The sequence below is a fragment of the Geotrypetes seraphini genome, chromosome 1 (genome assembly GCF_902459505.1).
Source record: "Geotrypetes seraphini chromosome 1, aGeoSer1.1, whole genome shotgun sequence".
Lineage (NCBI taxonomy): Eukaryota > Metazoa > Chordata > Amphibia > Gymnophiona > Dermophiidae > Geotrypetes > Geotrypetes seraphini.
This window is the reverse complement of record NC_047084.1, coordinates 225,975,842-226,000,627: the sequence shown is the minus strand read 5'-3', so window position 1 is coordinate 226,000,627 and position 24,786 is coordinate 225,975,842. Positions and strand designations below refer to the sequence as shown.

Genomic DNA, 24,786 nt, shown 5'->3' with positions numbered 1-24,786 from the left:
CAAAAGGATATTCAGGGAAGGGATGAGTTACAATATTTATAAGGGAAAGGAGAAATTAATAAAACAAAGGAAAAACACAAGAGGTTAAGGGGATAAAGTTGTTTTTGTTTTGTTTATTTCAGGATAGGAAGTGTCTGTAGGGATTCACAGTCAAAAGCCTTTGTGAAATAAGCCTTCAGCTGTGACTTGAAGACTTTAAGAGAGTTTTCTGATCTCAGATAAAGTGGTAATGAATTCCAAAGGCTCAGAGCCATCACTGAGAAACTTGTCTCATGGTTAGTATCCAGAAACATTTGCCAAAATGATGGTACAGTTAACAAATACTGAGAAGAGGAACGAAGATTCCTTGTTGGCATGTAAGGAATCATATGACTGTACAGAAACAAAGAAAGGCCAGATGATCGAATTTGAAATGAAAGAACATTATATTTGAAAGGAATCCTATATGCTGTTGGAAGCATATGTTCAATTTTAAATAGCGGAGTTATATGATCAAATATGGAGTGGTGATAAAGCAAGTGAAGAGCCGTATTCTGGACAAGCTGAAGCCTTTGGAGTTGATACTGAGGAAGTCCTATTAACAGAGAATTACAGTAATCCAATTGAGAATATAAGAGAATTCTGACAGAGCGAATTTGCCTCAATTTGAAAAAAGAGGAAGAAACAACATTGGAAATATACTGATGAAACGATAAAGTATTATCTATAATTGCACCAAGAATTTTAATTGATGTTAAATACAGGAGAGTAGTACCCTTCAAGCTAAAACAAGGGAGATCTGAACTACTTTTTGTAGATGTTTTTTGTGAATTTTTAATCTATTCATAGTTAGCCAGTCTGCAACCTTATCAAGTTTACCAGAAATCGGAGAACAATCTTGATAACAGCTAATGTTAAGGGGATACAACAATTGGATATCATCAGCATAGATGAAGAATGTAAATCCAAGAGGTTGGAGCAGTAAAGTCAGGGGGGCCCAGAAAGATGTTATAAAGTATAGGCCCAGACCCCTGAGGGACACCTGGCTGAAGAGAATGTGAAGTAGAAAGAGAACCTAAATAAGAAACAGCGTAGGTCCTATCTGTCAGATATGATTTGAAGTATAAATAAAGAATTGGCTAAGCGGTTCCTAACCCTTGAAGGAGTGATTAAAGGCTAAAAACTAATGAATAATAAATAGTGGATAAATAGTGAACGTCAGTATGAGCCTTTCATAGATCAATCAAAAATGTAGGCTCGGGCTATATCTCATAGTTGACTAGCACCAGAACATAAGACCAAATGAGAGTCGCCCCATACATCATTTTAGTCCATCTTAACATAACCACTATTTAGTGCTGATATAGAAAAAAATACCTAATAAACATTACCTTCATGGGAGAGGACCACTGAAGTATAAAAAATGGTGCTATTTATTAAATGGTGCTACGATTATATGGTGCTATGACTTACATATTGCTATGATCATTTGGCGCTAAGAATTTCTATATGGTGCTATGAACTTCTATTTATGAAACATAATGAAATATTACGATTCTACGGTGCTATGATTTTATGATGCTATGAACTTTTAATCTATTAAGTTGTTTGATGAATTTTTTTGGAATGTTTTTGATTTTTTCCACCTTAGCAGCACTTTGAATTTTAAATTTATATATCTTTATGAGGTTTCTCTTAGCAAGTTTGCACCAATTTTTCTGAAGAACTTGCACTTTAAGGATTTTACAACATTTTGATGTTTTTGGGAGTTTATTGATGTTATTTAAATTTTTTATTTTTCTTTTCACATACATATTTTTTATTTATTTCATCATTTTTTATACTTCAGTGGTCTTCTCCCATGAAGGTAATGTTTATTAGGTATTTTTTCTATATCAGCACTAAATAGTGGTTATGTTAAGATGGACTAAAATGATGTATGGGGCAACTCTCTTTTGGACTTATGTTCTGGTGCTAGTCACCTATGAGATATAGCCCAAGCCTACATTTTCGATTGATCTATGAAAGGCTCATACTGACGTCCACTATTTATCCACTATTTATTATTCATTAGTTTTTAGCCTTTAATCACTCCTTCAAGGGTTAGGAACCGCTTAGCCAATTCTTTATTTATACTTTGTTGCTTTGGACATTATTGGCTAATTTAGTCCTTCAGGGTTCCGTTTTTGTGCAGATATGATTTGAACCATTGAAGAGCCTTATCAGAGATATGTAGATCTTCCAGATGACGCAATAGAATATTGTGTTCAACCAAGTCAAATGCAGCAGACATGTTTAAAGAAAAGAGAACATCAGGGTTACCGTCAAGAGATGAACGTACATAATTAATCAAACCTAATAGAGAATGTTCTGTCAAATGACTGAGCCAAAAGCCCATTTGGCATGAATGAAGGGCATTAATTTGGTCTAAATAACCAGACAGCTGTGTAGCACAACTTTCTCCATAATTTTTGAAAGAAAAAGTAAATTTAAGATCGGACGATAGTTATTAACTTCTAAAGGGTCAAGTTTTGGGGATTTAAGAACTGGAACTACTACGGCGTGCTTCCTAGCTGAGGGAAAAGTTGCAGACTGAAGACTAGTTGATACAATAGTCATCTTAGGGCCTATTAGGCAGTCGAGAAATCTTTTAATGATAAATGATGGAATTGGGTCATTAGGAGAAGAGCTAGAATAGAAAGAAGTAACTGTTTTCCTTAAGGATTGAACAGAAGGGAGGTTAAACTTGGAAAGTTCAGAGACTGGTACAATCTGAGTAGAAGACGCAGAGATCAAAGAAAGTTCAGAAACTAATATGGACTGAATGGGAGACTTGGGAGTTGAAAAAATGGTGGAATCAAAATTAAGCTGATTTCTAAGTTTAGTAACCTTTTCTGAAAAACCATTGGCTAATTCCTCAACATTTAGGGAGTGTGAGGGATGAGATAGAGAGCTATTGGTAGCCAAAGAACCAGAGAGAGAATAGAAGAGATGATATAACTGAGAGTTATTCATATCTCGCTGTAAGATTCTATGGTATATAGTTCCTCTTTGCCTTCTGCAGGGAAACTGAGCAATGCCTATTGAGTGATTGACATTTTTTTTATTTTTAGAGAGAATCAGTAGGTGTCTTCCTCCAAAGATGCTCCACACTCCGCAGTTGGCGTTGCAGGAGTATGAAACTGGAATGGAACCAAGGTTGCAACTAACGCCGCATGGAGTTAAATAGTTTAAGAGGTGCTAGTTTAAGAGGTGTGAAGAGCTCAAGAGCAGAGTGGAGGATCCTATCCTAGGTTTCAATTTGGTCTACTAGACCACAGTTTGAGAAATTATCAGGAAAAGGCTCAAAGTTCTGAAAAAAGTTCTGTACAGTAAATGAGTCATAGTTTCATACATATTTACTAGATTGGTGACGTGAGATGTCGGATTTAATTAGAGTAAGGATCAAAAGATGGAATTGAACTAAAAAGTGATCCGACCACGGAACAGGCATGGTAAATAGAGAGGTGATACTAGGGCTAATAGATGTGTTAGCTATAACAACATCTTATAGGTGTCTAGCAGAATGAGTGGGACCAGAAACAAGCTGAAGGAGAGAACAGTCTTCAAGAAATGTCAGAAACTCGTTAAGATCGTTAAGGTGAATGTTTAAATCTCCCAGTAGTAAAAGAGGAGAAGTAGACAGTGAATAGAAGGAGATAAGATCAAGTGTTGGGGAGAACGATGCTCAGGTTATGGGAGATGAGGCATAAACTAGTAAAAGAGATATTTATAGAGGATGAAAGACTTTTAGTGCCAAACATTCAGTTACTGGGAGAGAGGCACGTACATTCTCTTTAGCAGTAACAGCATCAGAAAGGAAAATTGTCAGGTGAGCTTCGGCGAGCAGCGAAGGCAGTTAGAACTCACTGAGAAGTGTGGGCAGAGCTTGGGCGAGCAGAGTAGGCAGTTAGAAGAACACACTGAGAACTGAAAAACAAAATATAGGACAAGAAAAAAGTTAAAACTCAGTAAACAGCACAATCTCTAGCCAGTAGAGCACTCAAAACTCATGTCGCTGAAGAGGATAGCTGAAGAAAGCGCAATTGTTCTCTTAACTGCCTTCTCTGTTTGCCCACAGTGCTTCTACAACAGAGGTGTATGGTACTGTTTCGGAGGTCTCCTCAGAAATCTCCATCAAAGATAAGCTCTTCTCCTGAAAAAATTTCTTTCACTAAATTCATTAGACAATTGGGTATAGAGAAACCTGTTAAATTAGAAGCTGACTCTGCCTACAGTGCTGAATATCTAGAGCAGGGGTGCCCACACTTTTTGGGCTTGCGAGCTACTTTTAAAATGACCAAGTCAAAATGATCTACCAACAATAAAATTAAAAAAAAACACAACGCACACTGTACGCATAGAAAATGTTAATTATCATTCCTATTCCAGGGTTTTTCAAAGAGGTCAAAGCAGATGACTCTATGCACTATCACCTCAGTAACAACCATACAAAAATAGACAAATATACCCCCCTCCCTTTTTACTAAACCACGATAGCAGTTTTTAGAGCGCAGGGAGCTGCGCTGAATGCCCAGCGCTGCTCTCGACGCTCATAGGCTCCCTGCGCTAAAAAACTCTATTGCGGTTTAGTAAAAGGGGACCTTAGTGTAAAATATAGACAGCAGATATAAATTGAGACACATTTCGATCACTAAATTTAAAATAAAATCATTTTTCCTACCTTGTCTGGTGATTTCATGAGTCTCTGGTTGCACTTTCTTCTTCTGACTGTGCATCCAGTCTTTCTTCCCTTCTTTCAGCCTGTATGCTTCCTCTCCTCCACACCTCATTCCCTCCCCCAACTTTTCCTTCCTCTCTCCCTGCCCTTTCTTTCTCTCTGCCTCCCTTTCCTTTTTTTCTGTTTCTCTTCTTTCCTTCTGTCTCCCTGCCTGCCCTTTTTCTTTCTTTCTTTCTTTCTCCCTGCCCTCCCCCAAGACACTGCCACTGCCATCGGGGACCCAAACTGCCATCGGGGACCAGGACCCAAACCGCCACCAATAACAGGCCCGAAAGCCGACGCCAATAACACGCCCAAAAGCCGACGCCGCCCCAACCTCTCCCTGCTTCGGCCGACCAGCATCGCGAGGAACTGTTGGGGGAAATGCTGCCGGGTCCTGCCTTCGCGGAAACAGAAAGTAGGCAGGACCCGGCAGCAAGAAGAGGAAATGCTTCATTAACATGTCTCCCGCCTTAGCCCGTAGCGAATGCTTGCTTCAGGGCTCTCAACATGTGCGTGCAGGCTTCCCTTCTCCCCCCCCCCTCCCCCTCCCCGGGCATAACTTCCGGTTTCGGAGGGAAGAGAAGAGAAGCCTGCATGCACACGTTAGAGCCCGGAGCATAAGTTCGCTAGGGGCTGAAATCTCCAAGCCGGTTTTTTTGGGGATTTTTTTTAATGTTCAGCAGCGGCAGATGACAGCTGGGCGGACCGCCCAGCTAAAAGGCCCTAGGGAGAACACTGAAGGCTGATCGGCCCGTAGATCAGGACGGCAACACGAGTGCGATCGACTCGAGTTGCCTTCCTGAGCTACTGGTCGATCGCGATCGACGCGTTGGGCACCCCTGATCTAGAGGCTTTAAATTGTGATGAGCCTCCTAAGGAACCTCTCAAACTACCATTACATGGTATTCTCAAAGAGACTTTTCACAAGAATTGGGAAACACCCTTGACCATTACAGTGGCTCCCAGAAAACTTGATTCTCTTTATAAAATCATTTCTTCCCCGGGTTTCGATAGGCCACAACTTCAACACCAATCACTAGTTGAGTCAACTTTGAAAAAATCTTTTCCATCAAAGGTCTCTGCTTCAGTACCACCAGGACGTGAGAGGCACACTATGGACAAATTTGGACGTCGCCTCTTATTAAAATTTCATGTTGCTGAACAGGGTTCTTAATTACAATTTCTATTTCTCCTGCTATATAAAACACCTTGTTAAGAATTTGCCTTCTTTTGATAAATATATTCCTTAACAACATCATCAGGAATTTCACAATATCTTTCGAACCCTTTCCCTTGCTAGAAGATATATCGTAAGATCTGCTTATAATTCTTCAGCTATGTCAGTGGCAATGAGACGTTTGGCATAGTTGAGAGTCTCAGATATGGATATCAGTCTTCAAGATAGATTGACTAATATTCTCTGTCTGGGAGATGAGCTTTTTGGTGATTCTATTGAAAATGCTACACAAAGACTCACTGACTGTGAACAGAGTTGGAACACTTTGGTTAAAACCAAGTCTAAACCTTCTTCAGCTTCTTGGTCATTTAAGCCTTCTTCCTCATATCAGAGGCTTTATTCAGCTGAACCTGCTGCATCTTGTATGCCTCAGCAGAAGAAACAAAAGCAACAGCATCCACAAAAGTCTCAACCAGCAGCTTCATAAAAACCTTCTCAGTCTTTTTGATGGGCTCATGGAGTGCATAACCGCTATTTCCCTTTCTCAGACTCTTCCTCAACCTATCGGAGATCGGCTCCAGTTATATCATCCACGTTGGGAGCTGATAATAGACCTCTGGGTTCTAAAAGTCAGTCGAGAGGGATACTCTATTCATTTCATCACTATGCCTCCAGATCACTATGCCTCCAAATCATCCTCCAAGAGAGTCCTCTTTCAATCCTCAGCAGATGTTCATTCTTCTTCAGGAGATAGAGTCTTTACTTCTCCTGAATGCAATAGAAAAGGTTCTACCTGCTCAAAAGAATCGGGGTTTTTACTGCTGGTACTTTCTCATTCCGAAGAAGATGGGAGGTCTATGCCCAATTATGGACCTCAGGGGCCTGAACAAGTTTCTGGTAAAGGAAAAGTTTTGTATGTTGTCTTTGGCAACTTTGTATCCCCTCTTAGATCAGAACAATTGGCTATGCTTTCTGGATGTAAAAGAAGCTAATATGCACATTTCAATTAATCCTGCCCACAGGAAATTCCTCAGCTTTCAAGTAGCCCAGCAACACTTTCAATATAAGGTTCTGCCATTCGGTCTCACATCTTCACCCGGAGTGTTCACCAAGGCCCTGATTCTCCAAAGTGCCGTCCTGATTTTAGGCAGCTGTAGGCGTCCTACAGCTGTCTAATCAGCCAATCGGGATGCACGTTTAAAAAAAAAAAAAAATGCTCCCCAGGCAGGCCTGAAGGCACCTCCGGGAGCCTAGGGAGATCCGCAAGATGCCTAAGCTCGCCTAAGGGCCTTAGGCGAACCTAGGCGGCCCTACGCGTCTCCCTAGTAGAGGAGAAGCTTAAAATGTAGGCCAGCAAAATGCTGGTCTACATTGTAAGTAGACGCGGCCGCTATACTTATTGCGGCAAGGGATCTCTCTGCCGCTATAAGTATAGCGGGCCGCGGCCTGTCCGATCGCTGGCAGGAGGGTGCCCAATCCCTCCTGCCCGAAGACGCACCCCCCCGACACTGCCGACTGCCCCCCCCCCGACATTACCGATCTCCCCCCCCGACAATGTCGATCGCTGGCAGGAGGGTGCCCAATCCCTCCTGCCCGAAGACGCACCCCCCCCGGCGCTAACAACCCCCAAACCTCCACTCCACCAAACCTGTTCTTACGGCCAGATGGGTCTTGCACGTCCAGCCGGCAGGCACGCCTCGTCGAAATGAGGCGGGCCCGCCCCTTCCCGGCCCATCCTGCCGAAGCCTAAGGCCTGATTGGCCCAGGCTCTAGAAGCCTGGAACAATCAGGCCTTAGGCATAGCGGGTCCGCCCATCCCCACTAAGTCTAAGGTCTGATTGGCCAATCAGGCCTTAGATTAAGTGGGGATTGGCCAATCAGGCCTTAGATTAAGTGGGGATGGGCGGACCCGCTATGCCTAAGGCCTGATTGGTCCAGGTTTCTAGAGCCTGGGCCAATCAGGCCTTAGGCTTCGGCGGGATGGACCGGGAAGGGGCGGGCCCGCCTCATTTCGACAAGGCGTGCCTGCCGGCTGGACGTGCAAGACCCATCTGGCCGTAAGAACAGGTTTGGTGGAGTGGAGGTTTGGGGGTTGTTAGCACCGGGGGGGTGCGTCTTAGGGCAGGAGGGATTGGGCACCCTCCAGCCAGCGATCGATATTGTCGGAGGGGGGGGGGGATCGGTAGTGTCGGGGGGGTGCGTCTTCGGGCAAGAGGGATTGGGCACCCTCCTGCCAGCGATCGGACAGGCCGCGGCCCGCTATACTTATAGCGGCAGAGAGATCCCTTGCCGCGATAAGTGTAGCGGGCCTTGTCTAATCTAACCCGATTCTCTAACCAGCGTCTGTAACATGGACGCCGGTTACAGAATCGGGGTTTAGTTTAGGCCGATTCTGAATAGGATGCCTCTCCCGGGCGTCCTATACAGAATCAGGGCCTAGGTGTCTTGCGGGCCTCGCCTTCAATATAGGCGGCCTGCCTGGGGAGCATTTTTTTAAAAAAACATTCATCCCGATTGGCTGATTAGACAGCTGTAGGACGCCTACAGCTGCCTAAAATCGGGACGCACTTTTGGACAATCAGGGCCCAAGTGTCTGGTGGTAGTGGCTGCGGCTCTATAGGCTCAAGGTCTTCAGGTTTTTCCTTATCTTGACGATTGACTCATCAATTGACCCACGCCGCAATGAGTAATTACATTACATTAGAGATTTCTATTCCGCCACTGTCTTGCGGTTCAAGGCGGATTACAACAGAATTACAAAAAACGTATTTCATGAAGAAGATATCTGGTAATTTCTAGAGGAGATAAGGAGTAGATGAGGTTGCAACATAGTCAACAATTCTCTTGCTTGAACAGTTGAGGTTTGAAGTCAGTTTTCCCAAATCTCAGCTTCAACCCTCTTAAACTCTGCAAATCATTAGAACTCTGCTCGACACCATTCATCTCAAGTTTCAAGTTTATTAGGTTTTTATATACTGCCTATCAAGCTTATCTAAGCAGTTTTACAATCAGGTACTCAAGTATTTTCCCTATCTGTCCCGGTGGGCTCACAATCTATCTAACGTACCTGAGGCTATGGAGTTCTGAGTGACTTGACCAGAGTCACAAGGATCTCAGAGCATTCCTCCCTCAGCAAAGGCAGGAAAATGTGATTCAGTTTTGCACTTAGATTTATCACCTTCTATCAATCTCTTCCAGGCAGATGATGGTGCTCCTGGGCCACACTGCCTCCATGATTCATGTTATTCCCTTTCTGAGACTTCATCTCAGGACATGTCAATGATCTCTTGCCTTTCAATGGTCTCAAGCTCTTGACCCACTCTCTCGGCAGATTAAAGTCACATCTTCACTTCGTCAATCTCTGTAATGGTGGATGAACTCTTCCAATCTTTCCAGAGGGATGTTGTTTCAAACCCCTCTGCATCAGAAAGTCCCTGACCAAAGACTCGTCAAATTATGTTTGAGGAGCTCATCTAGATGGTCTTCTCACACCGGGTCATTGGTCTGCTCAGGAGCAGCATCTTCACATCAGTCTCTTTGAGCTCAGGGCTATACACAATGCTCTCAGGACTTTTCAACACATTGAAGCCGATCATGTCCTCCTAGTTCGTATGGACAATCAGGTGGCAATGCATTACATAAACAAGCAAGGAGGAACAGGTTCTTCTTTATTTCTTTGCCAGGAAGCTTAACGGATTTGGCACTGGGCGATTACTCGTAACATATTTCTCAAAGTGATTTACATTCAAGGAGAAAAGAATTCTCTTAAAGTCAAGCTCAGCAGATTTCTCTGGCCACATGAGTGGATGATCAACTCAGCAGTCTTGCATAAGATATTCTTTCTTTGGATCACGCCTCAGATACACTGTTTGTGTCTCCTCTCAATCACAAACTGCCTCAGTTTTGCTCTAGACATTACTCTACCCAGAGTCTGGAAGCAGATGCTTTCCTCCTGGATTGGATACACAAGTTACTATATGCATTTCTACCAATTCCTCTCATTCTCAAGACCCTTGTCAAGCTCAAAAAGAGTCCTCCACCATGATTCTCATGGTTCCTCGGTGGCCAAGACAACTCTGGTTCTCCCTTCTACTTCAGCTCACTGTCAAGGATCCAGTATCCCTGCAAATTTTTCCTTCTTTTCTCATGCAGAGTCAGGGATTTCTTCTATATCCCAATCTTCAGTCATTGCACCTGACAGCTTGGTACCTCTCGGGATGACATAGGCTGACAGTCATCTTTCTGATCCTGTGAGACTTATCCTGGAAGCATCAAGAAAACCATCTATACAACAGTGCTACCAACAAAAATGGACACGGTTTTCCATGTGATGTACTCTTCATCATCATGATGCTGCTTCTACCTCTATATCTTCAGTATAGGATTACCTTCCATCTTTATCCAACTCAGGCCTTAAGACCACTTCTAGTAGAGTTCATCTCAATGCTATCAATGCTTTTCACAGACTAGTCGAGGGTAAACTTCTCACTGCTCATCCTCTTGTGGGCAGATTTATGAAAGGACTTTTCAATGTCAATTCACCTCTCAAATCGCCTCTAGTGGTTTGGGATCTTAGTGTAGTTCTTGTTAAACTCATGAAGCCTCCCTTTGAACCAATGTCTTTTTCTCATCTTAAATATCTCACTTGGAAAGGGATCTTCCTCATCTCCCTTACATCTGCTCGTCGAGTGAGCAAACTTCAAACATTGGTGGTGGACCCACCTTTCACAGTGTTCCATCTTGACAGAGTAGTACTTCATACACATCCAAAGTTTCTTCCAAAAGTAGTCACTGAATTTCATCTCAGTCTATTGTGCTTTCATTGTTTTTTTCCAAAGCCTCACTCTCATCCTGGAGAAGTGGCTCTTCACATGTTGGACTGCAAACGAGACTTGGCTTTCTACATACAAAGAACTCAATCTCACAGAACATCTTCTCAGTTGTTCATCTCTTTTGATCCTAACAAGTTGCGCCAACCGGTATCCAAAAGAACTATTTCTTCATAGTTGGCAGCTTGTATCGCCTTGTGTTATGCTTAGGCTGGGTTACAACTGGAGAGTCATGTCACAGTGCACAAGGTCCAAGCTATGGCAGCTTGAGTTGCTTTCCTTTGTTCTACTTCTGTTGATGAAATCTGTAAAGCTGCTACTTAGTCCTCAGGTCATACAATCACATCTCACTACTGTCTGGAGTCTTATTCCAGATGGGATGCTCACTTCAGCCAAGCAGTATTGCAAAATTTATTTTCTTAATGGCCAACACTCCTTCCATCCCATTCTTGTAAGCTAGGGAGTCCCACATGTGAGAATATGCTACCTGCTTGTCCTGGGATAAAGCACAGTTACTCACTGTAACAGGTGTTATTCAGGGACAGCAAGCAGATTTTCTCACAATCCTCCCTCCTCCCTTGGGTGGCTTCTTAACTTGCTTAAAGAACTGAGGTACCACGACCCTATGTCGGGTGGGAAGGCATTTGCGCATGCGTATGGCGGGCAATCACAAACGTTCTTTTAAAAAAAATTTATTTAAATTAACGTGGCGATGCTCTCTTAAAGCTATTCGTACCGGGGCTCTGTTGATGACGTTGCCCACATGTGAGAATATCTGCCTGCTGTCCCTGGATGACACCTGTTACGGTAAGTAACTGTGCTTTCTGGCCTCTTCTCATTTTCAGCCATGGGAGTAGCTCTGCTCACTCTCTCTTCCCCTACCCCATTGAACTTCCATGGCACAGAGGGAGTAACGATGGGTCACTTCCTCCTCCTGTGCTGGCTTAGACCCAACTATTTATGCGAGGTGCATTCCCAAATTTTACATAAACAATCTGACATAAGTGGGCATAGGAGGAGGAAGTGCAGCGGTTTACTTCCTCCTTCTCTTGCCATGCAAGCTTTGTGCTAAAGGGAAAAAGAGAGTGAGCAGAGCCACTACTGTCCTTGCCTATGCTGAATTCTGCACGTCCTGAGGAGATGAGGAATTCTGCATGGTTGCTCAGAATTCCACTAGGAGTAAAACATGCAAGACACAGGAAAAAACTAGAAATTCATGTATTAAAATAACGGTTGAAACAACAAGGATATGAGCAGATTAAAAGCAGCCTAAAATGCATTTTTTAAAACTTAAATTTGATTGTGTGGCTTGGCTGTTAAGAGTTCATGAGGAGGGGTATATTAGAGATAAGTAAGGAAAGGTAGTAAGGAGCTACAGAATTAATATACTTATGCAATAGGTGAGTAGGAGAAGCTTGAATTGTATGCATAAACAGATAGGGAGTCAGTGTAGTGACGTAAGAAGAGGGGATGTAGTGGTATAATAATACTAGCAAAAGATGAGTCGCACAGCTGAATTTTACATAGATTTCTGATCTGAAGAAGGGGTTACCTTCGAAAACTAATTCTAAGATGAATTGAGTCAGTCCAATATAAAAGGTATTTCTTTTATGTTTTTGTTTTATTTCTATATATTGCCTGGATAGATCGGAGAGAGATGGTTTAGGAGAAAGTGTGGCGCAGTGGTTAAAGCTACAGCCTCAGCACTCGGGGGTTGTGAGTTCAAACCCACGCTACTCCTTGTAACCCTGGGCAAGTCACTTAATCTCCCCATTGCTCCAGGTACATTAGGTAGATTGTGAGCCCACCGGGACAGACAGGGAAAAATGCTTGAGTACCTGAATAAATTCATGTAAACAATTCTGAGCTCTCCTGGGAGAACAGTATAGAAAAACAAATAAATAAATAAATAAAATAGTGGTAGATCTGTGAGGATCAGGTTGCAATAATCTTAAGCAGGAGGTCGTAAGAGGGTGGATAAGAGTTTTCCTTTGCAGGTTTCTTCAATAGTAGACAGGCTATAACATATCTTTGTACTACTGGTGCTTTTGTGTTTTAACATTATTGTAGTTGAATTTTTAAGTAGCTGATATAAAGTTAGGTTACAAACTCTAATGCATTCCAGATGAGAAGAGACCTGCAGCACTGGGATAGTGCACTGCAACTAGCCAAACGCCTGGCCCCTGATCAGATATGTTTTATATCAAAGGAATATGCCATGCAGCTTGAATTCACGTATGTTTTCATCTTTTGACTTTTTATAAAAGTAAGAAAATTATTTAAAGTAGACCACTATTAAAACAGCAGTAATATCTGTTTGAATTACCTATTTTAAGCAAAGTTTTTTTTATTTTCTGTTGTGGAGGTGAAATAGCAAACCACAGCCAAAAGAATGTTCTCTCACACAAGAAGATTTGACTATATCCTCCTTCTATTGATGCAATATAATTGACCCTTTCAATACCAAATCTGGGATAAGATTCTTATATTGACACATAAGTACTTTATAATAGCATTCCATCCTATGTATCTTCCATCATCACTCTACATACCTAGTCCAGGACATTTTGTTCATTACATGATAGTCGATTAAATATACCTTCTGTCCACTTTGTTCACCTACGAGGGTTGATTCATAAGTCATGCCAACTAATTTTTTTCTCTCAAAAATGTGCCAACAATGGAAATCTAATATACCTATATACTCAAATATAAACAGATTTTTGGGCCAAGAAAAGGCCCAAAAATGGGGATTTTGATTTATATTCAAGTCTTCTTTGGATGATGATGCTTTTTTTCCTCCCCTCCCCACCCGATAACCAACAATGATATTTTCCACCCCTCTAGATGCCCGGCACTGCTATCCTCCACCCCTTTCCCCGATGACCAGAACTGCTATACTCACTGATGACCATTGCTATCTCCCCACCCACCTCATTGATTGCTCCATTAACCACTCCTCCCTGCCTCAGACTGACATCTTATTTACAGTCCCGATGATCCGGAAGCCGATGCTAACGCTCTGTGGTGGACTGAAGGGCTTTGAGTGTCTGCACATGCTCAAGGCCTGCTGGCTCCCACCCTCTCCAGGATTCTTGAATGGAGTCCATCAAGTCATTCAAGTGCTGACCCATATCCTCCACCTTCTTGCGCAGTGTGACCGGGTAATACCAGGACTGGATTAGCCAGAGTCCTAACCTGGGTCATCCAAGCCTCAGCCGAGTGGTTGAATAAGGCATGGAGGGTAGAGGGGTGTCTGCCTCAAATAAAAAGGTCCAGCATAGGTGTTCAGTGTGAATTTTAAGATGACTTTATTTTCTGGCTTTGTACTGTAGTGCAATTCAAAACATACAAAAACTCTCATTGGTGACTAAACAGCTTGTTAGCCCTTCATGCTTATTCCCTGCCCAATCAATCCCAACAATTGATGGCATACAAAAACTCCATACAGGTGCCTTCACCCAGCTGTGCTCTGCCAGTTTTCAAATCACAAAAATAACTTTTCAATTTAAAGTCCTGGAAGCTGCAACCTGCTTGCATTACTTGGACAGGTTCCCACACCATTCTCTTGTGATTATGCAAATTCAGAAGCAGCGATTCTTAACTCTTCTGTTACCCTTAGTTAAATCAGAAGCAGTAATTCCTGATTCTTCTTTTATTTTGTTTTGTGATGCAACATCACATTATCAGAAATAGCTCCTACTTCCCTCAAACCTCACTCTATGACCACGCCTTCAAACATGCCTAATTCCTCAGGCTCCATTTCAATATCATTTACTAATATTTCTTCTGGCATTTTCACCTCATATTCAGTACCTTCAGAAGAATGATTAGAGGCTTCAATTCTGAGGTTTTTTTACCTGCTTGCTTTGGAAAGTGCTGGTCTTTGCCTTCTGAATCCAGGCTTGCACAGGTCTGCTTCTCTCCAAGGATTCAGGTATACTGTAAGTTTGTGGCTGCCTCCCTGGACTGGCCTGGAGACCACACCCTTTTCTCTAGCATTGGGCTGATTGTCTCTAGAAACACTTGTGGTTCTCTGGTGTTTTGCTAATGAGTCTGGACAGCTTCCCTGCTGACTAGCCCTGCCCCCCAGCAAAGCTGTTTGCAGGAGCTAATCCCTTTGTGGGGTTTTGCTATCACCGGCCTGGTGCCTGCTGGTACTTGTAGTTCTTTGCCTTTAGCATTCCCTACACCAGAACTAGGCAAGTATAATCGGGTCACTTTTGGGCTGCCATTCACTGGGGATAAATTCTGCGGAGCAGTTTCCCTAACTTGCCTGCTTCTAGGAGCAGGTTTAGGGATAGTTTTAGAGCACTGTAGGATTTCTTCCAGCATGCAGGACTCTCCCTGTCAAAGCAGTCTATCAAAATCTTTATGTAAATCGTGGTGCATAGTTTACATGGTAGCTTTCAGCTCATTAATCTACTCAAAAAGTTCAGTGCGCGAGGCCAGTCTGGACCCACCGTCCTCTCCTACAGCACAGTCCATCTTTTGCACTTTTTCACCACTGATCCAAACAGAGATAAAATCTTTTTTGCCTTGGAATATTCTAGAGATTTCATCGTCTTCATAAAAATCTAGGACTTTCTGTGTAATCTGCTGAGCAAACACTTTTCCTCTCTTTGTTGCTGGAACAGCAAAAATGCCACCCTGCTGTTTCAGCTTCTTGGCCTTTTTAACCATTCTTGTTGAAACGCCAAATTCCAAAATAGTTTTCTTGATAATCCAGCTGTGTGGAGCAAGAGTGAGAATTTGTATTTTCTCCCTACTACTAGATAGTTCCAACTTCTGCTTCAATTCAGTCAATAGGTCACTTTCTGGTTCTGCTTTGATATCAACTGAAGTTAAGTCACTAATAACTGCAATTTGGTCTGCAATTGCATTATGGTCTTCAGCGAGTTTGTGTTTAGCATAACTTAAGGAATTTTGCTTGCTAATCCGTTGAATCTTTAGAGGAGAGGTTCCTAGTGGTGAAAAGTTGGCATTGAGGTTTTTCAGATGCATTGGTAGGGTCATCACTGTCAGAATCAGACTTAGGGCTACTTAGATCTTGTAGTTTGACACGCAAGTCTTGCCTGCATCTTGGGCAAAGCTTTTGGCCTGGTTTAAACTCATGCTTTGTGATAGCTTTTAAATGATCAGCTGCAGGAAGATCAATTGGGCGTAGATCTTTGATATTGCTGTGATTCTGTTTTCTGAACGGATTAAAGCAGTTTTTCTGTAGAAATTCAAACTTCGTCAGAATCAAGGCTTCATGATGAGTACAGATATTAGATTCCACGAACAAAGTAGAAAGTCCAGAGCGTCTTTTAATTAATTCTTGGTCAGGCAAAGAGAAATCAGAAATAAGCTTCAAGCAGCTTTCTCCAGAATAGAAGGTAGATGGTTTCTGGCACTCAGAACTATTATAGATTCCAATACTGCAAGGTTCTAGCTTATTATTAGTCTCCATAAGAGTCACTTAAAAATACAGAATAAAAGTAAGGTGAAAAATATCAGTGTGAGAACACAATGAAAATAGAGCAAAGCAAGTTGTACATGTCAGCAAGTGCAGAGTAAGTTTCCAATATCCACACAGGCATAGCCTAGTTAACTAAGGAAAGAACCAGATGCTACACAGAAAGAATAGACATAAAGTAACACGCCAAAGGCAAGCTTTGTCAGATAATGAAGCCATATGGTGTTATAAGGTCATGATGAACCTTAAAGCCAGACCTGTTCATACAGCCACTGTGCTGTGATAGTTGCAAATCGGAACATGTTCAGAAAAGCTGCATGTATCAGACATACTACTACAGCTATGCGTACATTCTTGTGAATCACATGATTATGCGTTTGGACTTGCACACAGTAAGTAGTTTGTGCAAGCCAATGCATGTTTTAATTGTCATCTTGCAAAAGTGCACAGTAAGTTTGTCAAACACTGAGCATAGTACGAGATGAGTACTTGTGGCTGGAAAAGCTTGGTTATGAGTTTTCAGATCAATATAGTTCCACTGCACATTCACAATGAAGTGCCAGTGACCCTTCAACATAACATGTTTATGAAAGCAAGTAATGCTTATCTTTAAACCATCAATTCTCATAAAAAAAAGATCAGGTCCAAGATGAAACAGGATAGCTTCTGTAGCAAAAAACATGCTCTTTCAAATGATATAAAAAACAAAACAAAAAAAAACCCAACTACACATTAGAGATATTTGAATCTGAAAAACAGTGAAAATTTGCATAAATGCATAAAGCCATATTTTTTGGATAGTCATATCTTCAACTTCACTTGACTGTATAAGCTCATATTGCAAATCTTGGAAGTACCTCATGGTACATGTCTGCTGGTAAAGTTGTACCCTCAGCTGACTTACCTACCAGCATCAGTATGGAGCCAAACTTTGCCAAAAATTTTCATTTGTGAATTTTTTTGCCTACTTTGCTGACCTGTAGAAATGGAAGCACGTTCGCAAAAGATTTCAAACTTGGCACAGAAATTTGCCCCAAGGTGTTGTACCAAACTGTAAAATTTCAGACTCCTAGGTAGTTTCCTTCTACCGCAGTGCTTAAGCAAAGTTGGCGTTTTAGGTTATACGAGGCATGGGAGTTTTTGTTCAACCACCCCTAGCTCCTGACCAAATTGAGATAGATCCAAAAAATTTTGCAGAGTTTCATTTGAGATCCTAGACAATACCCCTGTAAAATTTGGTTAGATTTCAAGGGGGTTGTGTCAATTTTGAGAATTTACATCTGCTGTCTATATTTTGCACTGTTCAGGAAGAAATGCATTTGTTTCTTTTTCTCTGGAGTTGTACAGCATACAGAGTCATGAATCTTAGGGTTTCATTTGTATATATTATTACTTTTGGTTTTTGATCCCGTATTGCATAGGGTTATCTGTGTTCTGGTAGGAATGAATGTTGAGAAGGATATAGTGTGCTTTGAATAGTTTAATTTTGTGGTTAACCATTATGTGTTGTTAATAAGATTATATTGTATGTTTATATGAAAAATGAATGGAAAAAATAGTGTTACAATTACTACTATTATGGGGGTGGGGTCTGGGGCAGAGATTGGGCGGTCTGTCCCACGACTTAGCCTGTGTTTTGGATTTCAGCCCCTTAATGTGATTGAGTTTGACACCCCTGCTGTAGAGGCATGGTGCCAGGAGCTCCAGGGCACCACAGGATACAGCACCCGAGAAACATCGATGCTTGGAGGATCGCTAATCCTCCTGGGGGTATTTCCAGGGTCCTGCTGGCTTCCAGGAAAGATTGCACCAAGAGATGCTATTCTTTTAAATTGAAGAGCTGTGCTGTCTGGTATAAGGATAAAGCCCCAGATTATTTTATTTGTCCTACACAAAAACTACTTGAGTACCTTCTACACTTCTTTGAGTCTGGTTTGAAGACCAACTCTGTAAGGGTTCACCTTGGTGCAATTAGTGGTTACCATCATCGTGAAGTGTGAGCTTATCTTTGTATAGCCTCTACTTATTTGCTTTATGAGAGCTTTCCTAATAACAATATCCAACTGTGTCTTGGGACCTCAACATCATCGTCACCCAGCTAATCAAAGTTGCTTTGAGCCAATTGATTCATGTCATCTGAAGTACCTGACCTGGAAAGTCTTATTTTTGCTGGCGATCACTTCAGTTGGCAGGGTCAGTGAGCTTCAGACCCTAGTAGTGGATCTACCTTATTCAAAGTTTCATCATAACTGAGTAGCTCTCTACATACATCCTATTAAGTTCCTTTCTAAGGTGGTGTCAGAGTACCATCCTAACCAGTCGATTGTTCTACCAACATTTTTCTCAAAACCTCATGCTCATCCTTGCAAAATCATACCTTGGACTGCAAGTGAGCCTTAGCCTTTTATCTGGAGTGGACTAAAGCCCATAGACAGTCCATCCAACTTTTGTTTCTTTTGACCCAAAGAGGATGTGCATTGCTATCAATAAAAGCACTTTATCCAGTTGGCTAGTGGACTACATTTTTCTTACTTACTTATGCTCAGGCTGATCTGACCTTTGAGGGTCATATCACGGCCCACAATATCATCCCACTTGAAGTCAGCCTCCATTGAAGAGTTTTTCAAAGCTGCAATATGGTCTTCATTCTACACATTCACATCCTACTACTGCCTTGAGCAGAATATCCAATACAACAGTCAGTTTGGTCAGACAGTTCTGCTGAATTAGTTTGGCATCTAGAATCAAAATTCTTTTCTGTTCCAGGCTTTTCACCTTCACTACAAGACTGTTTTTGTTGTTCATGATCTTGGTTCTGATTGGTCTTGTCGTAGCAAGTCCCTATTTACCTTTGTTGCTTTCGTTGCGCTTGTTAGCTAGGGATTCCCACATGTGAGAACTATAGTCCTGCTAGTCCTCAGAGAAAGTAAAATTACTTACCTGTGGCAAGTGTTCTCTGAGGCCACAACACATATGTTCTCATATACCCTCTCACCTCCTCTAGGAACTGTATTCTTATGTTTTTTTTTATTCAACTGAGAGGTCCCCACGCAAGGCAGGTAGGAGGGAGGGAAGGCATGTATGCATGTCCAGTCAAGCCTGCCAAAAGCTTCCAAAAGCCGAAGGAACACTGGACAGCGTCTGTACCGGGGTTCCATTAATGACATCATCCAAATATGAAAACCTATGTGCTACTGTCCTCAGAGAAAAACTAAAAATAAATTGGATTGATGATAATTTAGCAGCTCTTCTATACAAAAAATGTGAAGGCATGACTGCGCTAAATTCTGATGATCCAAGAAAGGGATCTGCAAAGATCAATTGATCTAAGAAAACAGTATATCATTGGTATATGATCGCACATTATCCTCTATAATAAAACCCTAAGCGCGTATGTGCACTTAGGGTTTTATGATTCCTGCGGCGTGCTGTGTCCTTCCCTGGTTGTATTCCATTTTGGAACACGGAGGCAGGGAACACACTGGCAACTCCCCCCTCCCGCCCTCATTTACCAATCGCTGCCGCCCTGCTGCTCCTCTTCAAAGCAGCCTGCTGAGGTTCGCGTAAGAGGGAACGTGCTACCGATGTGGAGAGCAGCCTGTGAGGTTCATTACAGCCGACCGGCGAACCTCAGCAGGCTGCTTTGTTGAGGAGCAGCAGCGGCGACAGCAGTTCATGTCGGAGGGCCAAAGAAACCAGGAGCCATGGATGGAAGGATGGTAAGAATGGGAGGGGGGAACAGAAGGGGGCCACGGAGCAGGCAGGCATGGCACAACAGGGGATCAGGGGGAGAGGGAAAGGGGGATGCTTTGGGGGGAGGGGTGTGCTGGGGGCAGACAACAATCATGGGGGGAACAGAATGGGGCCACGGAGCAGGCAGGCATGGCACAACAGGGGGCCAGGGGGAGAAGGAAAGGGGGCTGCTTTGGGGGAGGGGTGTGCTGGGGCAGACAGTAATCATGGGGGGACAGAAGGGGGCCACGGAGCAGGCAGGCATGGCACAACAGGGGGGAGAGGGAAAGGGAAAGGGAGCTGCTTTGGGGGGAGGGGTGTGCTGGGGGGCAGACAGCAATCATGTGTCCCATGCTGGTAAGAAGTGGAGGGGTAGATGGAAAGGGGGCTGCTTTGGGGAGAGGGATGTGCTGGGGGGCCGACAGCAATCATGCTTTGCTCTGAGAGGGGGGGAACAGAAGGGGGCAATGGAGAGACAGGCAGGCATGGCGCAGCAGAGAAATACAGGCAGGCAGGGGGCCAGGGAAACAGACTGACAGAAAGAAAGACAGACAGCGTCCAAGGAGAGAGATACAAGGAAAAAAAACAGACAGACAGACATCTCTACTCCAGCACCCGTTAATGTAACGGGCTTAAACACTAGTTGATATATAAGTCTGCATATCACTGTGATTACAGAACTTGATAGCCAATACAAGTTGATACTATGAAAGCATATCAAGTGAGAGGCATTACAATATTAGCTACTCATTTGCTTCTCTTTAGCTAAAGAATTTGTAGAAAAGCAACATCATCTTCCACTCTACATTTACAACTCACTATTGTTTGGAGTTGGACAACAGATCTTAAAGAAAGAACATTTGAACAAGCAATTCTATAGGTCTATTTCCCTACATTGTCTAGGTTGCCTATGAAGTCCAAGATCAAAACACAAGTAGAGTAATCCTCAGCTATGAGATCCTCTGCTTGTCAACAGAAAAGGCAAATTTGCTTATTTGTAATGGGGGCTCTCTGTAGTCAGCTGGACAAATTGGACACACAAACCCACCCACCTTCCCAGTAGCTGACACCTAATCACTGCAATAAGCTGCGATGGCTCATTCGGTGGTGGCTGTGTGGGAATTTTTGTACATACTCAGAAAATCTTTTGTAGTATTCTGAGCACTGAGAGAGCTATCTATACCAGTGCTGTCAAATGATAATGTCTACATTACTTTGTGTCTGATTTGTCCTGTGGTCTACAAAGAAACCCTATTAAGGCAATAAGTGCTGCATTTTTGTTTCCTTGGACTCCAATGAAATATCTGCTCCTGAGCTGTACAAACAGCTCAGTATTTTCTACTTTGAACTCAATATTCAGCGATAGGATCAACATATAAATATCAATGTTGGCCACCATTAAGAAGTGTTATTTTGCCACTAACTGCTATTTTAGCATGGGTCACATTTTATGCAATGAGACCTAGCTACTAATAACGAAGGTTAACAGTGAAATAACATGTTTTAACGGTAGCCCACATTAATTAACTCTCTCCATCCCATAATTTGAAATGTTCAATTTAGATATTTTCAATTCATACATATTCAACAACTCTTAAGAGCACGATATTTTAAATTAAGTCTGAGCTCCTAAATTAATGCTTTTAATTTAGGCTTTTAAATTTGTGCACTATTTCAAGATCACCCCAAATCCTGTCCCCTTTTCAGTCAGGTAATTTTTATCATGTAACTATACATTCAAAATTTTTTTTCAAGTGGCTGAGATGTTAAGAAAAGCACTTTCATGTTTGGTCCCCCCTGCTGATGCATAAGGGCTTTTGAATATTGACATCTTTTTATAAATCTAAGTATGCGTATTCTCTCTGGCTAAGTATTACACATTTTTCTGATCCATTCTATTTTGTTTTTTTTTTTGTGTGTGTGTGTGTACAATAGGGGTGATTATGTGAATGCCTTGGCTCATTATGAAAAAGGAATCACTGGAGATAACAAGGTAATATAATGAAAAGACTCTTTAATTTCTGAAGCCATGTTTGCATGATATGGGTTCAGGTGAGATTTATCATAAGATCACAAGAAAAACTGAAGTGGCACATTAAATATCCCAAAAATATACAAGAACTCTTATCAATAGTGCCAAACCGTGCTCAGAATATTGTGTAATTTTCAGACCAAGCATAGGGACAAGCCCAGTTATTGAAATGTTGTGACATTTCAATAGGTCTGTGGCACAGCATTTCAATAACTGGGCTTGTCTCGATGCTTGGTCTGAAAATTACACAATATTCTGAGCATGGTTTGGCACTATTGATAAGAGTTCTTGTATATTTTTGGGATATTTAATGTGCCACTTCAGTTTTTCTTGTGATTTTATGTAGCTTTCTTGAAGTTGGCTGATATAAGAATTTTTCTTCCCTATTCATGGAGATTTATCATAGGACATTAAGGGAGTTCAGAGATGTACGGACAGTGCTTCTTCTGGATCTCTTCAGTCACTTTTGGAGAACTAAACAAGGGCAGACATTGTCCTTCATCAAAGTAGTAATCCAGGGACATAGCCATGGATAGATCAGGTCTGGCTTTGGCCCCTAGGGCCTTCATTTTTGCCTCAGGTCTATCCTGCAGCTGGATGAACCATTTCTAATAAGGTAGACAAAAGAATGACTAAACTAGGTAAGCTTGAGGAGTAGCAGCTCTTTCAGTTTAAAAAATGCTGAGCAATATGTTTGGCATACAGAAACCAAGGGAGCAATACATGTGGGCTGACATACTGATATCGTCCACTCAAAAGAGACCATTTCTATTTCTAGGTATTTATATACTGCCTGTCAGGTCATGTAAGCAGTTTACAATCGGGTACTCAAGCATTTTTCTTATCTGTCCCAGTGGGCTCACAATTTATCTAACATAACCTGGGCAATGGAGGATTGAGTGACTTGCCCAGGGTCACAAGGAGCAGTGTAGGATTTGAGCCCACAACCTCAGGGTGCTGAGGCTGTAGCTCTAACCATTAGGCCAATCCTAATGATCTCAAGGTAGCAAAACAGTCAAACAGCCAGAGCTAGAGGAATACTAGGATGCACAAAGAGGGGTATAACAAGTAGAAGAAAGGTGATAATGCCATTGTACAGGTTGCTATTGAGACTCTCCTACTGTACTCAGTTATGGAGGCTATTTCCAAAAGGGTATAAGCAGAGTGGAAATACTGAAGAAAAGGGATACCAAAATGGTACAGATTTGTATTAAAAGACGTAAGAGATGAGACCTGCAGTATCTTATAAGAACATAAGAATTTCCACACTGGGACAGACCAAAGGTCCATCAAGCCCAGTATCCTGTTTTCAACAGTGGCCAACCTAGGTCACAGGTACCTGGCAAGATCCCAAGAAGTAAAATAGATTTTATGCTGCTTATCCTAGGAATAAGCAGCGGATTTCCCCAAAGCTATTTCAATAATGAATTATGGACTTCTGTTTTAGAAAATTATCCACACATTTTTAAACCCTGCTATGCTAACTGATTTCACTACATTCTCCAGAGGTGAATGCCAGAGTTTAATTACACATTGAGTAAAGAAATATCTCCGATTTGTTTTAAATCTACTAGTTAGTAGCTTCATCACATGCCCCCTAGTCCTAGTATTTTTGGAAACAGTAAATAAGCAATTCACATCTTCCCTTTCCATTCCTCTCAGTATTTTATAGACTTCTATCTATCATATCTCCCCTGAGCCATCTCTTCTCCAAGCTGAAGAGCCTTAGCCGCTTTAGCCTTTCCTCATAGAGAAGTCGTCCCATCCCTTTTATAATTTTCATCCAAGTTTTATTAAAAATTTGATTAAACGCTTATATAATTTCTAAGCCCTTCTCTATACCTTTTCTTTTTTTAAAATAATATTTCCAGTGCAATAGGTGAGACATTCTAGAGAGAGCATAGGGATTTTTCCCTTTACCCGCATGGACTGCAGAAGAGAACCATTCCAGGTTTTCCACTCTGCCTGTAGAGTACTTCACATGCTAGCTTAGCTCCTCCCATCAGTCTTTCTCGTTTGCATGCATGCATTGCAGGTGTTAGGATTCTGCTCTCCCACATTTTTAATTTTTAATTTGGTGAAGTTCGTTCCCTTTCGCGGTTCTTTCGCATTTCAAGCAATTTTAGCAAGCTGCCTGCTTGAGGATTCACAGACTTTGGTCTGTAGCTGACAAGCAGATCCCTTTGGGGTACCTGTTAGCCAGTCTACTTAGTCTTCCTTGGAGTTCAGGGCTGTCCCTGACCTGGTCTCACTCCATGTTAAGCGGGGGGTCAAGCGCAGACTATGTAGCATGCTTAGGGGGCTCAGCGGTGTTCTGCAGCCCGCTGGTTGCGTTTTCATGCCTCCGTCTGTCCAGATGCACATCCGGTGATCCACAGGGATAGAGGCATAGTCAGACAGGGTTTGACTAGAAGCCTAAAGATCAGCTTGAAAATGAATTACCAGCAGTGTGGCAATGAATTCTAAACCAGCCATTGAAAAGGCTGGAGGAAAGCAGCAGGCTGTCTGTGTCTCTGTAACTGTGAGTGCAGGAGCTGAACAATCTCCAAAGTTGATCTTTTAAAAAGTAATTTTGAGGGGTTTTGAAGGTTTCCTAGTGTTTCTTTATGTTCCCCCGCCTGAAATTTATTATTTTTGTAATTTTTAAAGTTTCAAAAATGTCTTTTTTGGCACGTTTTTGAAATAAATTTGGGTCTATCTGCTTTGGTAACATTATAAATTTTGCCAGGAAAACTGCTGTCATGGAGTCCATAGAGTCTCCTTGTGTGTATTCATGCCAAATTTGGGGAACAATTGCCACATTTAGAGCATTTTGCG

At 42.1% G+C, this 24,786-nt stretch overlaps 1 protein-coding gene across 7 annotated transcripts in view; it reads left to right on the top strand.

Moving 5' to 3' along the window:
* Positions 1-24,786, top strand: part of WDR19 (WD repeat domain 19) — a 435,717-nt gene that overhangs the window by 236,237 nt on the left and 174,694 nt on the right. For all 7 annotated transcript variants that reach the window (XM_033947370.1, XM_033947368.1, XM_033947367.1 and 4 more), the window contains 2 exons: positions 12,873-12,982; positions 21,873-21,930. In XM_033947370.1, the coding sequence (XP_033803261.1) occupies positions 12,873-12,982; positions 21,873-21,930 (168 nt within the window). The remainder of the gene's footprint in view (positions 1-12,872; positions 12,983-21,872; positions 21,931-24,786) is intronic.